Source organism: Aquarana catesbeiana, linkage group LG12, assembly GCF_042186555.1.
Source record: "Aquarana catesbeiana isolate 2022-GZ linkage group LG12, ASM4218655v1, whole genome shotgun sequence".
NCBI lineage: Eukaryota > Metazoa > Chordata > Amphibia > Anura > Ranidae > Aquarana > Aquarana catesbeiana.
In genome coordinates, this window is record NC_133335.1 from 5,554,095 (window position 1) to 5,569,839 (window position 15,745).

The following is a 15,745-nucleotide window of genomic DNA, read 5'->3' on the forward strand; positions in this document are numbered from 1 at the left end:
CATGTGTCAACTTTCCCTGTCTAAGGGCGGACAGGAGGTTTGAGCCATTATCGGACACCACCATTCCTGGCTCCAGCTGGCATGGTGTGAACTACCACTGGGCCTGTCCCTGCAGAGCTGCAAGAATCTCTGCTCCGGTGTGGTTTCTGTCCCCCAAACACACCAGCTGAAGTATTGCATGGCACCTTTTAGCCTGACTCTGGGAATAGCCCTTTGAACGCTTAGGGGGTACCTGATGTTCCTAGGACAATTCTGCAGAGGAGGGCATGGAGGTGATGGAGGAGGAGGAGGAGGAGGGGGTAGAGCTCACAGGTCTAGCATCATCACCACCAGCTGTATGGAGACGTGGGGGCACAACAAGCTGCAGCAGTGAGCCCTGTCCTGCATCCTTTCGAGTTGCGAGCAGCGTTACCCAGTGTACTGTGAACGAAATATTTCATCCCTGCCCATGCTTGCTGGACCATGTGTCAGTTGTAAGGTGGATTTTATGGCTGACTGCCTTGCCCAACGATGCCAGAACATTCCCTTCCACGTGATGGTAGAGAGACGGAACGGCCTTACGTGAAAAGCAGTAGCGACTGGAAACCTGCCATTGTGGCACAGCACATTGTGTGAATTCACGGAAGGGGGCAGAATCCATCAGGCTGAAAGGCAGAAGTTGGAGAGCCAACAGCTTTGACAAGCTTGCATTCAGACGCTGGGTATGTGGGTGGCAGGGACTGTATTTTTTTTCCCGCTGCTGCAGATGGGGCAGAGAAATTTGCTGGCTACAGTCTATAGCTGGTGGTGTGCTGCTGGCAGATGTGCTGCTAGGACCTGGGACAACCTGTGCTATACCATCATGCCAACGGGCTGAGTGGTTGGACGTTAAATGCCTTGTTAAGCATGTGGTACCCTAATGGTTGGTGTTTTTGCCACGTTGTGCCTGAGACACAGTTTGCAGATAGCAACAGTGCGGTCTGCTGCAGATGTGCTAAAAAAGGCCCAGACAGCTGAGCTTTGGGGAGTGGGCCGGGAGATAACAGCAGCAGAATGTGATGGAATAGGGTGGCTGCTCTCTACTCTTTCTTCATGTAGGCCTCCTTGAGGTTGTGCCGCCTCAGCTTCAGTTTCCTCCTCTGCTCTATCTGGCACCCAAGTTGCATCAGTGACCACATCATCATCATCTCCATCTCCATCATCATCATTACCACTGGAGACAACTTGGTAATACGCTGCAGCTGGGGGAACATGAATGCCAATTTGTCTACCAGTGTTCTCCCCTCTCTCTAGGCTCATGTTCCTGTCATCCTCAACCTCAGAACCAACATCTGAATCAAGTAATGGCTGGGCATCATCAAGGAGCAAGTGGCTGACGCTGTGGTCAAATAACTCATCTGACTCCTCAATGGCTGATGTTGTGGCTATGGCAGTAATAGATGTGGACAAGGAGGCAGGTTTATCCACTCTAGCAACTGCAGAGGACTGCACACTTGTCTCTGCTTGCATGACAGAGGATGAGGAAGGTTTAGTAAGCCAGTCCACCACCTCCTCTACATGCTGTGGCTGGATAGCACGGGCAAACTCACTAAACAGAAGAAATTATATCCTGCCTGAGGACTGACCACCACATCAACCTATTGCCTGTGAACACATTTGTTGCTGGCCTCCTTACAGTGCCAAGGGAACGTCTGCCTCTCCTTGTCCTCCCAGACATTAATGGGGGGAGGGGGGGGTGCTTATAAGCAAATGTAAAGAAGAAGTTGAAATCTGTACATAGATGCACTTTAATCAATGTAAAGAGGTGTTTGGTGCACTTTAATTTGAGTACTCACACTACACAGACAAACTCCATGGATACACTATAATATACTGCAATATAATGTGCACAAATGTACAGTGACACACAGAACTATATGGCGTTAAACTGGCAGTAACGGACACAAAACTATATGGCGTTAAACTGGCAGTAATGCACACAAAACGATATGGTGTTAAACTGGCAGTAACGCACACAGATTTATATGGCGTTAAACTGGCAGTAACGCTCGCAAAACTATATGGCGTTCAACTGGCAGTAACGCACACAAAAACGATATGGCGTTAAACTGGCAGTAACGCACACAGAAGTAAATGGCGTTAAACTGTCAGTAACGCAATCAAATAGACAGTGTTCAGCCATCACTACACTGATGCTATCTGAACTGTCCCTACTCTAGCTAGCTATACACTAATGTAAAGATTACTGACACGGCTTCAGTACACTACAGTGAAACTATCTGAGCTGTCCCTACTCTAGCTGCACACTATGCAAAGCTGAATGATGGTCCTCCTCACTACACCCACACTATCCCTAGACTGACACTAAACTAATATTTTACACTGACAATTGAAGCAAAATAGCACAGTATAGCACACTAACTAACTAATAGCACTGAACAGAGCCCCGTTCTATCTCTATCCACCCCAAAATCACACTGAAAATGGCTGCCATTGAAAGAATACTTTTATACTGTGGGGCAGGAATGAGCCATGATTGGATAAAGTCACGATGACAGTGTCCAATCATGACTCTGACAGTGCTCTGTGCCCTGATTGGCTGAAGCTTTCACTGCTTCAGCCAATCAGCCTTGCAATGCACTGTTCAGCGCCGCAATGCATTGTGGTCAGTGCGGGGGGGCGAAAAAACAGCTGAACCACCCAGCTGTTCACCGATCGCTCGAACAACGAAAGTTCGCCCCAAACTTGTGCTTGCCCATCCCTACTCTAATATGATAACATAATCTTGTATTTCAGGCTGTCTTGGGGGTTGTTGTACACCATCAGTGTCATCCTCCTCTCCATCCTCGTTACTCTGGTCACCACCACTGGGGTGTTTATGGAAAGTTCCTTCGGAGTTATTTTTCTGCTCTTCTGCCTCTATGGCATTGCAACGGTAGGTCTGACTGATGTATTTCTGTTAATGAACTCTGCATTATCCCTGCGTCTGCATTATTAATCACAAGTGTTTCCTAATGGACCCTTACCATGGGGTTGTGTGTTGGAGGGATTATTAACATGGGGTTAGAGGGGAAGGTTTCCACGTAAAGTAGACCTGTCAGTACCTTTAAGTACATGACTGAGCTAGCTGGCATCTTAGTCCAGAAAGTAGATGGTGGTGACCCTGGATGATGCCAGAATAAACATGGAGCCATACTTCTGAAGAGAAAAGTAGATGAAAGCATTGTCAGGGGGAGTACTGTGATCTCTGTGATAGGTAATAAATAACTGGAAGTGTTACACTAATATATTACTTGGGATGATACCCAGGTGACAGATTTACTTTAACCTTTTCTTGAAATGAAACAAATCTCTGAGGTATCCTTTCCCTTCCCCCCCAGGTCTTCTTTAACTGCATGCTGAGTGCCCTTCTCAAGAAGCACCACCTCACAGCAATTCTGGGATTTTTCATCACTCTCCTACTGTCTGCGCTGGCCATCCTTCCGCTCTTGAAAACCATACCCAAATCTCTAGAGGTCTTCCTGAGCATTTTCCACCCCTTCTCCTTTGCTGTTGGGATCACTGCGGTAAATAACTGTTTATAACTCATTACTCTTTCTAAAACAGCAGTTCTGTGGTCATCATTATCAACCAATCAGAAAGCAGCCTTTACTGATTACCCATCTCTATTTCCTGGATTTGTTAAATGACCACCTACCCACCCCCCGTGTGCCAAGAGGTATGTGTAAGTTGTCTCTCCAAACAGCTGCAGGTCGCTCTTTGATTGGTGGTTTCCACAGTGCAGATGACAGAGGTGCTCCCCTTCCCAGAATCATAATTGCTCATCCTAGCTCTCAAATGAGAGAGACAAAGTTATTGTAGAAGCAAAGTAAAGGGTGAGTTTTGTCAGGGGAGGACATCCAGCTGTGTAGAGGACAGAGGAAGCTACAGATTGCTGGAGGAACCCTTGAACGATGTAGTAGTAATGAAGCTAAAGCTTTGTCGGGCAGTGGTAACTGTTGATACTTCATGCATCCAATGCTTCCACAGACATACCAAACAATATCTGCCTTTGTGTCTGCTCATTTATGATCTCACAGGCACGAGTCATCAAATATTCCAGATCCACATGACTATGCATTCTCACCTGGGCTTCCCGAACATGAAACGTCATCAGAGGAGCCCAACCTGGCTGTTCAGCTTGTGGATGGGTGTTGGTGGGTTGTCAGCCCCTGGAGTGATAGTTGATTGTCCTCTAACTTACAGATGATTGACTGAAAATGTCTGAACTGTTTGTATCTATGAACTTTTGTCTACTGTCTACGGTCACTTTCATATTCTTTGCTCTTACAGGTGGTATAAGTGTTTGCTCCTCAGTGTATGAGTTTCCATGGTAGAGCTTTGATGGCTTTGTAAGTTTCAAGACCATATCTAAAATCAACCAATGTCACTTGTTAGACCAGCCTTTCTCAGGCTTTTTAACATGAAGGAACCATTGAATAAACTTTCTGGTCTCAGAGAACCCTAGCTTAGGGTTGCTATATCTACAGGTAGATGATAGTCAGCGGGAAGAATGTCCCCTAACATTGGTGGTTGGTGGGAAGAATGTCCCTTACATTGGCGGTCAATGGAAAGAATCTTCCTTACATTGATGGTCAATGGGAAGAATGCTCCTTACATTGGTGGTCAGTAGGAGGAATGTTCCTTACATTGGTTGTCAGTGGGAAGAAAGCCCCTTACATTGGCGGTCAGTGGGAAGATGCTATTTACATTGGTGGTGTAAGAAGAATTCTCCTTACATTGATAGTCTGTTGGAAGAATGTCTCTTACATTGGTAGTCAGTTGGAAGAATATCTCTTACATTGATGATCAGTGGGAAGAAAGCTCCTTACATTGGTGGCCAGCAAGAAGAATGCTCCTTACATTGATGGTCAGTGGGAGCAATGTCTCTTACATTGGTCGTCATTGGGAAGAATGTTCCCTACAGTGAGAGGACCAGTGTGATATCTATAAGGGGGTACAGATTTCTTGAAAGATAATTGAGGCCAATGGTATTTTTTTTGATAGGAAGAAATTGCTCATTGCTCAAGGACCCCCTAGAAACCCCCAGAGGAACCCTAGAGTTCCACTGAACACTGGATGCTAAAGGATGAGTTTGGACCATGTCTTTTGATCCTCAGTTGGTTCCAGGGTAACCTTTTCTTTTGCCAAAATTCTGAAATGTACATTTTCCCTAAATATAGGACTCTTTTGCCAGGAAAAAAATATAAAAAAGACACCCTGCAACCAAGGAGCGAAAATACTCATCAGTCTGGTGGGTGCAGAGCTACACTGGCAAAAGGGTCTAAAGCATTCAATATCATTTCAGCTGGGTAGGTTGCTTGCTCCCCTGGCTGAATGCTGTGGTTCATCCTGTGGCTATGACATCTGTACAGCTCTGTGGGGTCACTGAAGTGATGTGGCAGACTGCAGATAGATCCACAATGCACAATGGGGAGTCACCACCTTCCACACTACTAAGCATAATAGTCTTTTGCAGTTTCTTTTTTTTACGTTTAGCTTTAAAGTCCTGCAATGTTTGGGAATGACTCACGTATTTTTGGTGTGTGATGTACCGTAATTATGGTTTCCCTGTCTTCTCAGAGCATGCACATGGAAAATGACCTTCTGGGCTCCTTCTTCTCAGACATCACGGGTGACTCCTTCCACATTTTGTCCAGCGCCATCTACCTGACTATAGACTCTATGATTTACATCCTTCTCACTCTTTACTTCGATAAGATAATTCCAGGTAATGGTAATAGCTTCAGGATTTTTTTTTATAGCAAAATAAAAGGTTTTGGTTGAAGAATGCAGGTAGATCCTCATTATTTCCCAAATATCTCAGGCTTGCGCAACATACAAAAGATGTAGTGGAATAAGAGCACAACGCCAACAATGAAGTCCAAGTGTATTTATTTTATCAAAAAACTCCCAACATGTGTCGAGGGGTTCTGAGGATCTTCCTTCCTCAATTGACCGTAGAGTAAGCAGTAAGTGCCTCAAACAAATTACATTTTTTTCACCTAAAACAATTACTGGGACAAACAACATACAGTTTACAATGGTCTACAAAGCATTCCGAGCCATGGTACACTGCATGGTGTCAGTCCTGGCCATTGCAATAGGTGAGCATGCTTTCATTTGTTTGCTTACTCTACAGTCAAAGCTCTTAAACGTCTGTCTGCTTTTTATTTTATCTATTAAGATGCATACAGTCCAGGAACCTCATCCTCCTTTTCCTTCAAGCTTTGCAGTAGGACTCTGCTCCACCCTTTTGTCTGCAATTTGGTCATCTGAGAACCCCTGTTTGTGATGCCCATGAAAAGTTCCCAAGTACCCCAACCCCATCCCGCAGGCTCCTTGCTCTCACTTACATAGAAGTAGAGGAGAAATAAATGTAGGGAAACAGGTATTGGGGTAAGACCTGTAAAACACCAGAAAACAGGTCATAGTCTGATGGAACAACATTAGCAGTTCACAGTTTGGTTTTATTTTGGTCCGGACTTGCACTTTGAACACGTCTTCTTGTGCTACTAGATAAACACGGATTGAGGCATGAGCCGCTGTTTTTCCTGAGATCTTCATTTTGGTTGAAGAAGAAGATGACCCCCGTACCGCTCGGAGGGCAAGAGAGGGCAGAGCCTGACTCAGAGGACTATGTCGAAAAAATTCCCGCTGAGCTGCTGGGAAAAGAAGCAATCAGGTATTATGTAAAATGCAATGCAACATGGCAACCTGGAGGTTCTTCACATTGTTGATATGCAGTACACCTCCAAAAATGTCATTTCCTACTTGTATGATTGGCTCACTGATTTTCTCAGAAGTCAGCACCAAGATACAAGTCCAATTTTAGTCATCCTCTGTAATAGGAATTTCAAATTTATTGAGATACTTCCCAAGGGTTAAATACTTCTAAAAGCATGCCAACCCTGCAGCTTTCCTTATTAGAATAATGAGAGTGTGCCAGGTGATTATAATGAACCAGATCTCCCCATTCAGAATCAGTCTGGTGAAACAAAGGTAAAAAAAAAAAAAAAAAAAAAAAGTCTGGTGAAAAAAGGTAGGAATTTGTGACAAGGTCAAAATCCTTTCAATTGGCATAACCTGCCCAGAGGGGATTGCTTTTTTCCAACAAAAGTTGAATTACACTTTCATTACTGTGCATTTTCACGACAGATAAAATATTAAACTCGTAAAAGTAAAATTTGAACAAAATTGACTCAACTCAAGAGGATGTCATAACTTCTTGTATGTAGACTTTATGTAATAAAGGTAGAAAAGACAAAAGGAATGACAACTTTTCTACTTTTATGCCCGATGTGATTTATACTCACATCTCAGAATAAAGCTGCCAATAAGAGCTTCAGGGACCCCAATTATGGAGGTCCTGGGGGGGGGGGGTGTTGCCTAAGTGCAACTGCAGTTGCACTTGCTGGCTTCTCCTCCTTATTCTTCTGATCTGTGTACCTATATCGGGTCCTTAAGCTAGGAAATCAACATGCAAAGGCAAACTAGAAGCAAACCAATGGCAGCTCCGAAAAACTTTGATCATGGCCAATCTTCCTTAAAAGCCAACACCAGCCAAAACCTTTTCAAATTTCGAAGGGTTAGAAGAAGCTCTGTTTTTTTTTTTTTTTTTTTTTTTTTATGGCTGCCAGCAAAGATCTGTGTTAATTTTGTACTTCTTGATTTTCTAAGGGTCAAAATCTCGTCTGTTCTTGCAGAACATTCAACATTAAGAAAATGTACAGCGGCAAAGATGATAAGACAGAGGCGCTACGAGGTGATTGATGTGACTTTTGTTGTCTGGCCTATCAGGTTCCCTATGCTCACAGTACAACTTCCTTCATGTAGAAGGTCCCCAAATGTGTACCTCAGTGTCCCCAACCTGCAGGAGAAGACAGCCTTGTACTTTTAGCTAGCTGAATAAGACTTATTGTATGAGATCCACCATTTCAGGGTGAGGAAGGGCTCTTTGTTCCTCCATGAGACCTTTGATAGGTTCATAATAAAGTAGGGGTGGTGGATTTACTGAGACTGGACAGTGCAAAATCTGGTGCAACTGTGCTTTGTAGCCAATCAGATTCTAACTTTTTTACACCCCCCCCCCCCAGGTCTGGATCTGGATGTCTATGAAGGACAAATCACAGCATTACTTGGTCACAGCGGAGCTGGAAAAACAACATTACTGAATATACTCAGCGGGATGTGCGGAACCACTAGCGGTAACATTTTGCTCTCTTTAATTATCAATTATACCACCAGCAATCCACTTGAATATATTTATAATTCAGTCCACAAGTATGAAACATTATCTTTTATATCTTTTCACTCACATTAGAGCATCCTTCATTATGTAGTGAAGGAGAGGTCCCTCAAGCCATAGAGTGCTGCAAATCCACTAATAGAGATGTATGTGGCAGTCTCAGCCTGGGCTCTGGCCAGGCCACCCCCCCAATGTGTTTCGTTCCACCCCACGATTATGCTTCAGGGGTGGAGCAAAACAAATGGGGATGTGGCCTGGCTGGAGCCCAGGCTGAATCTGCCACATACTTCTCTGTTAGTGGATTTTCAGTAATGTTCGGCTTAAGGGACCTCTCCTCCACTACATGCTGATGTTTGGAGCTGAGATGAGCTCCATTCCCAGCCGCCAATCCCAGCAGTTGGCAATTGATTGGGATCCTTTAGAAGTCTGAGCAGCACCAGCATTTGTGCATAGGTTAGCAACCTCTCTTAATCTTTTTGCACTGGAGGAACCCCTAAAATAATTTAATGTCTCAGGGAACCCTTACGAAAACAATTGAGAGGGAGGGGAGTCATTGGGAAAATGTCCCTTATATTGGTGGTAGGTAGAAACAATGCAACCCTTACATATGGGTAAAAGAAAAATTGGTGTCATGGCGATAACCCCATCAAATAAGAGGTCAGTCAGCCACAACTCAAGGAACCCTTAGAAACCCCTGGAGGAACCCTAGGGTTCCATGGAACCCTTGATGAGAATGGCTGCAATAGAGGCTATGTTAAGTCACTGGAGTCTTCAAGAGAAGTGATCAACCCAGTCCCTGCCCAAAATATAAGTATCAGTTTTGGATGAAACTGGCCTTTCATTCCATGAATCCCATCTAAACATGAGCATTTTGTTTAGTTACTAATCGAAATTTGGACAAAATTTTCATTATTCGGAGATTCAGATGCATCCGAATTTCCAACTCACAATAAGTTCAACGAATCTGAACTAAATTATAACAAAATGAATTATCCAAATTGGAATTTGAACATTAATTTGAATTTAAAAAAGAAACATATTGTAATAGATCCAGTAAGGTTATAAAAGTGAAATAAGAAGATGCTATGAAGGCTGCTTTATAGAATAGAATAGAATGGAATGGAATAGAATTGAAAATAATAGCATAAAATTGATAAGAATATAAAGGAATAGAATAGAATGAAAAATTATTTACTTTTGAATGGATTTGAAAATAACGAATATATGAAACAAATTTGAATATACAAAACAAATGCCGAAAACGAAGCATTAACAAATATGACGAAACGACATTATCAACTTAACGTATGAATCCAAAACAAAAGGAAATTAGTTCTTCCATCATGCACATCTCCAATCCCATCTCCCTCTTTGTAGGATCTGCCACCATCTATAATTATCAGTTATCGGACTTCAATCATCGGCAGGAGATCCAGAGAAAGATCGGGTTTTGTCCGCAATTTGATGTCAACTTTGATCTTCTAACAGTAAAGGAGAATTTGGAGGTCTTTGCAAAGATTAAAGGAATTCCAAATAGAAGCATTAAATCTCAGGTACGATAAATATGAATATGTGTTAAGTACAGACATACTGAGAAAGTAGATATTTTCACCAAGTAGATGTAATTTTTTTTTAGGTGGAAACAGTCCTTTCAGACCTGGCCATGGTTGACTTTCAAAATCTGGAAGCCGGGAAACTGAGTGGAGGTCAGAGGAGGAAACTGACGCTGGCGATCGCCCTATTAGGAGACCCAGAGGTGATCTTCCTGAAACATTCTTCATTTTTTATTTAGTGAATTCATCCCAATAACTTCCATGTAGGCTCCTCATGTAACTAAAACTCAGAAATACTCAGACAAGTTTCATTTTTTTTTAAAATCTCCTTTTTTTCAGCTTCAAATATTTGCATAATTATCTATAGAAGATATCTCTAGATAAAACCGAATTTCCCTTAAACTTCCCCTCCTTTCAGGTTCTGTTGCTGGACGAACCGACCTCTGGCCTTGACCCGTTCTCCAGGCACCGCGTATGGTCTGTTCTCAAAGAGCGCAAGGCTGGTCACGTCACCTTATTCAGCACACAGTTTATGGATGAAGCTGACATCCTGGCAGGTACAGGGCTCTACGGTTTTGATATAAACCATTCAATTGCTAAGGAGCCATATTATAATGTTGCAAAAGAACATTAAAATCCCCCCCAAAAAACTAAAAACCAAACCAGTGGGCCACATCAGTTCAGGAAAACAATTCTGTTCTTTATTAGTGACTGGGCTTAGATGTGGTAATGTCATCCAACATGTGGGGAAGTGCCGAGTGGTGCAGTGGCAGTAACCACACAGAGATTCCAGGTGCCGAGAACAGAACTTGAATCCAGTAATTCAAAACAAACCCGGCAAGAAGGCTAGCAGAGTGGGCGGGGGGGGCAGAATGTGGCTTGGGAGGTCCGAACTCAGTTAGGGAGGTCTCCAGATGGATGGCATGTCCCTATCCTTTTCCTACTCGTCTGGAACCTCTCCCTGCCACTAATCAGACGGGTGACCTGTCCCTACACTACCCACACACGCAATGCATGCCAATCCTGGGAGCCAGGGCCTTAAATAGGCTCTGTTTGACCCAAGATGGCTGCTAGAGTCACATGGGGTGGCAGCATCCAATCGAATAGCTTCCCCGGTAACCCAGGAAATCACGTTCCTCTTAAATTCCTCTCCTCTGCAATGCCATTGCAGTTAACCTCCACCTGCAGTGGAAAGAGTAGACTGCACCGGCCTACAAACATAATGACCTTGCTCAGGAAGTTCTATTGGCTTAGCTTTAAAAATATCTTAAAAGAAGACCTAAACTTCAATGGACAGAAGAGATTCTAGTGGGGATAGGATGCAGAAACTGGAAAGCAGTGTAGGGGAATGGCAGAATCTCCGGGCTGTAGAATTAAAGGAGAGACTGTGATTGGGGTTTCAGATGGCATTCAGGAGCCAATAAGTGTGGTTCCTGCTGCTGTGGGGGCAGCAATTTGCTCATTGCCTTTACTTGATCAATATTTTCCTTTTACCGCATGAATAAGGCTAAGGTCAGCGCTGATGGGGGCCTTTCACTGTTTATTTTCTGCAAGCAGTTCTTCTAGTACCATGACTTGTAAGGGTCAAGTGATGAACCAGAGTAGTGGTCTCCAAACTGCAGCCTGGGGGCCAGATGCAGTCCTTTGCTTGCTTTTACCTGGCCCTTGGGGCATTATTTTATTCACTGACACCAATGAAGTGTACAGTTCCTCCCAAAGACACCACGATGGGGCGCAATTCCTACCAATGACATTAATGAAGGGGCATAATCCCTCCCAATGACACCAATGATGGGGCACGATTCCTCCCAATGACACCAGTGATGGGGCACAGTTCCTCCCAATGACGCCAACAATGGGGCCCAATGACACAGTGATGGGGCACAGTTCCTCCCAATGACACCAACAATGGGGCCCGATGACACCAGTGATAGGGCACAATTCCTTTCAATGACACCAATGATGGGGGATATTTTACTTTCACTGATGCTGGGATATTTTGTGCTCCCGATGACCAGAGTCTGCACCCCCCACCCAAAAAAGTCTGAAGGACAGGCAACTGGCCCTTTGTTTAGAAAGTTTGGAGATCCCTGATCTAGACAGTGCTCTACTAGAGATTGATTTTGTGTTTTTCTGGACACTTGTTGTAGGACACAAAATTGTCCAACTTTTTTTAAAATTTTGTTATTGTGATTAGGGGGGAAATTAGTACTTTATTACATGTATCCTAACAGCCATCTAGAGATATGATTATGGTGGCTCCTACAAGAATATCCTCAGTGACTATAAGGTTTGTCCTCCATCCACATCTCACGCTCATCTTCCAATTTGTTTGCAGACCGTAAGGCCGTGCTTTCCAAAGGGAGGCTGAAATGCATCGGCAGCTCCTTGTTTCTGAAGAGGAAATGGGGCATCGGCTATCACTTGAGGTGAGTACCCAAAACCTAGAGGTAAAGGTTTGCAGATAAGAACGTGCAGAATGAAAAGTGGTGGGATTTAGCAGAGGAGTCAAACAAACCCTTCATGTGGTGTGGCAAACATAAAAGGCCCCATAACTGAAGGAAGATTTTGTTTTATTCTACGAAAGGGGACAATTTGATTAGTCCTTGTGGAAAGCACAGTCCTTCTTCCTGACACTTTTTCTTCCCAAGGTTCAATGCAGCTGGAGTTGTCTTCGATCATTCTGGCAATATATAAAGGAAACAGCAGAGGGTGCCAACTAAGTACAGTATATAGGAAAAGACTTTATTAAAAATAACAAGTGGCAACTCACAAGGTGCATAAGGATAAGAGAATGTCAACCACCCAGTGTGGTTAGCTGTTGAGCCTTCAGGAGCCAGGAAGCAGAAGCCTTTAGGAGCTGTGTAGGACACCAGGAAAGAGATACTGGAGCCACCCTGGAGCGCATGGACTGCACAAGACTGGAAGTGTCCTCACACCTGGGGGGGCACACAAAGTGGGGAGCATGGCTACATGTTTCAAAGTATAACTGCCTCTTTATCAAGCCTTGGTTTTGTTCCTGGTGTCCTACACAGCTCCTGACAGCAGTATTTGCTTCCTGGCTTCTGAACACACATCAAGGCTTAACAGCTACCTGCACTGGTTGGATGACATGCTCTTATCCTTATGCATCTTGAGTTGCCACTTGCTATTTTTACTGTCTTTTCTGATATACTTCAATTAGTTGGTGCCCTCTGCTGTTTCCTTCATAAATTGCAGAGATCGCTTCAGTCTCATTGAGCAGCTGCCATGGATATTTTTGGACTCATGGACTTTTTACTATAATCCTACACCCCCACAGCACATTCACACCTTTAATCATGTTGTAGCACAGCTGCATCCCTACCTGTGCCATTCTCGATAATTCCTTTGGTCATTCTGGCACCCACCATCCATTGTGATTTTATCAAACCAGATCTCCTGATGGTTTTGCAGGTGCAATGTTGTCCCTTAAAGTGGGACATTTGCACCCTCAGAAAAACATATTGGCAAAGCTAAATGGCCGATGTCTTCTTAGAAATACGGACATCATCTTAATGGAATATGTTGCCTGATGCCGTTCTATTTATTGTGTCGCCTTTGATGACCAGGATGCAGGTGACCCCGTCATGTGACATGGAGGCCATCACATCGCTCATAAATCATCACGTCTCCAACGCCAAGCTCAGCATGCAGAATGTGGAGGATGTGACGTTCACACTACCGTTCGAGGACATGGACACCTTCCCAGGTACAGGAACACAACAACATTTCCATAGTCCCCCAGCAGGCAGAGGAGGTCTATATAAAGCCTGTCTTAAAAAAAAAAAACAGAAGGCTCAGACCCACATAGTTGCAAATATACCCTGTTTCCCCGAAAATAAGACCTAGCATGATTGTCAGTGATGGCTGAAATATTAGCCCTACCCCCCAAATAAGCCCTACCCTGTTTCCCCGAAAATAAGCCCTACCCTGAAAATAAGACCTACAAGGACTTTAACTAGGGCTTATTTGGGGGGTAGGGCTTATATTGCAGCCATCACCGACAATCACGCTAGGTCTTATTTTCGGGGAAACAGGGTATGTTGAAATGGTGCCGCCATATCATGGTTCCTTTATAAAGTGTGATCCTCACCTGTGAAATGCTTTGAATTGTTTTCTGCAGCTCTGTTCTCTGACCTGGAGGGACGTGTTGGACGGGACATTGTGAGTTATGGCGTCTCTATCACCACACTGGACGACGTGTTCCTAAAACTGGAAGGAAAGGATGAGATTGAAAAAGGAGGTGAGCGAAGTTTGAAGGTATAAATATTATCTCTCATATAAAAGTTAAAAAAAAATGTATAATGCTAGAAAATTAATTCCCTGGAGAAAATGAGTGGGAATGCTGAATAGCTGAATTGCTAAAGCTAACTGGATGAATAGCTTAAATCCGTAAGAAAAAGTTGAAGAAGTGAGAATAGTTGGAAAAGTAGTGGTGGTGTTAAACTTTTTTAATGGAGTTCATGTTTATTTTAAAACCATTCCTAATGTATGAAAGATGTGGAATATTTAAAGGTTTTTTGAAATACTTTTTGATCATTAATCCCCACACCTAATGAGTGAGAGACAGTGTGAGAGAACCCTTCAAACAAGCCTTAATAAATCCACAACAGTACATGCTATGGAAACAGCGACTTCACCATTAAGAGACTCACAGCCTTTGTGAACGTATAGGTATGAAAATTTATGTTGATAAACTTAAAAATGTGGGCATGTCAGCGATTTTAAAAAGAAGTTGGCTGTGCGTTTTGCGGGGAAATGTGAAAAATTTTATACAGGACAGTCAATGGAGGAAAGTGTAGAACTCTTGTCATTTGGAAGCTCAACCAGCCAAAAGTAAAAGGTGTATCACAAAACTGAGCACATTGCCTGAAACTAGACAAAAATACCTACGTTTTGATGTATAAATTGTGTATGACAAGTAGATCTTGTGGGCGTGAGAGCAATTTATAGAGAAGGAACTAAGATAATTTTTTTAAGGCTCTGTGCTCTAGCTATGACATCATCCACTCTAAGCAGCCCAATACACTCTGTTTAATCGATAAAATTTCCTGAAATGATCACTAAACTTACAAAAACTGTAAAAGATATCAAACTGAAAAGATATAGCCAGATAGCGGAATATTTTGTGAACATTTTAAAGTTTGTTTGGCGTCTGTAGGTGAAAGTATGAAGGAGCTGAAACTTTTGGGAGCGGAAGAAGATTTTAAGGATTTGAAGCATGCTCTCATTCACTTCAATGTTAAAAAAAGTGTTAAAAAGCTTGATATTTTAAAAAGTATAAATAGTAGAAAAAAAGTTGAAGAAGTTCCATCATTAGCTGAAAGAGCTGAACATTTTAAAAGTTGAAAAAAATTGTTTCGTTTTGATTCGTTATTTACATAAATTCAATATAAAAGATATCAGTAGCACGAAAGTGTCACTGATCCCAGCGCTCAAATGGAAAAATAAAAGCAATGCACTAAAAGTTGCTATATGAATAAAAGTAATGATAAAATTATGCAAAGATAAAAAAATTGAGAAAATTATCCCAGCATTAATAGCGCTAAGCAATATACCTGAAAGTATACAGTGCAATACATATACAGGATAAGCAAATCATACACAAAACATAAGTCCTTGTGGGGAAATATCCATAAAAAGTAGTAGAGTTGCTTTGTGACCTATCAGAACCAAGAGAAATCCCTCAAAGCCTGAATACCATCACCGAAAAAACATCTCGTGTACAAATGAGACCCGTTGGTAATGCACTCACCACACACTGGCGATAAATGAGCCTTATATCTCCATACACCATTGAATAGATTCCTAAACTGGGATCCGATCCTTCATTTGTCAGCGCAGGTGAAAAACAGAGCCTGGTATTTCCTTATAATGAAGGATGGACTCCCGTGCGGTGCTCAGA

General features: G+C 42.9%; 1 protein-coding gene across 1 annotated transcript in view; it reads left to right on the plus strand.

The window, feature by feature from the left end:
• LOC141113847 (ATP-binding cassette sub-family A member 10-like) overlaps window positions 1-15,745 on the plus strand; it is a 95,638-nt gene that overhangs the window by 52,477 nt on the left and 27,416 nt on the right. Inside the window, exons 8-19 of the mRNA XM_073607167.1 lie at window positions 2,776-2,914; window positions 3,360-3,545; window positions 5,602-5,749; window positions 6,538-6,703; window positions 7,725-7,783; window positions 8,115-8,225; window positions 9,644-9,819; window positions 9,903-10,022; window positions 10,238-10,376; window positions 12,158-12,248; window positions 13,410-13,549; window positions 13,964-14,083. Coding sequence (XP_073463268.1) covers window positions 2,776-2,914; window positions 3,360-3,545; window positions 5,602-5,749; window positions 6,538-6,703; window positions 7,725-7,783; window positions 8,115-8,225; window positions 9,644-9,819; window positions 9,903-10,022; window positions 10,238-10,376; window positions 12,158-12,248; window positions 13,410-13,549; window positions 13,964-14,083 — 1,595 coding nt within the window. The remainder of the gene's footprint in view (window positions 1-2,775; window positions 2,915-3,359; window positions 3,546-5,601; window positions 5,750-6,537; window positions 6,704-7,724; window positions 7,784-8,114; window positions 8,226-9,643; window positions 9,820-9,902; window positions 10,023-10,237; window positions 10,377-12,157; window positions 12,249-13,409; window positions 13,550-13,963; window positions 14,084-15,745) is intronic.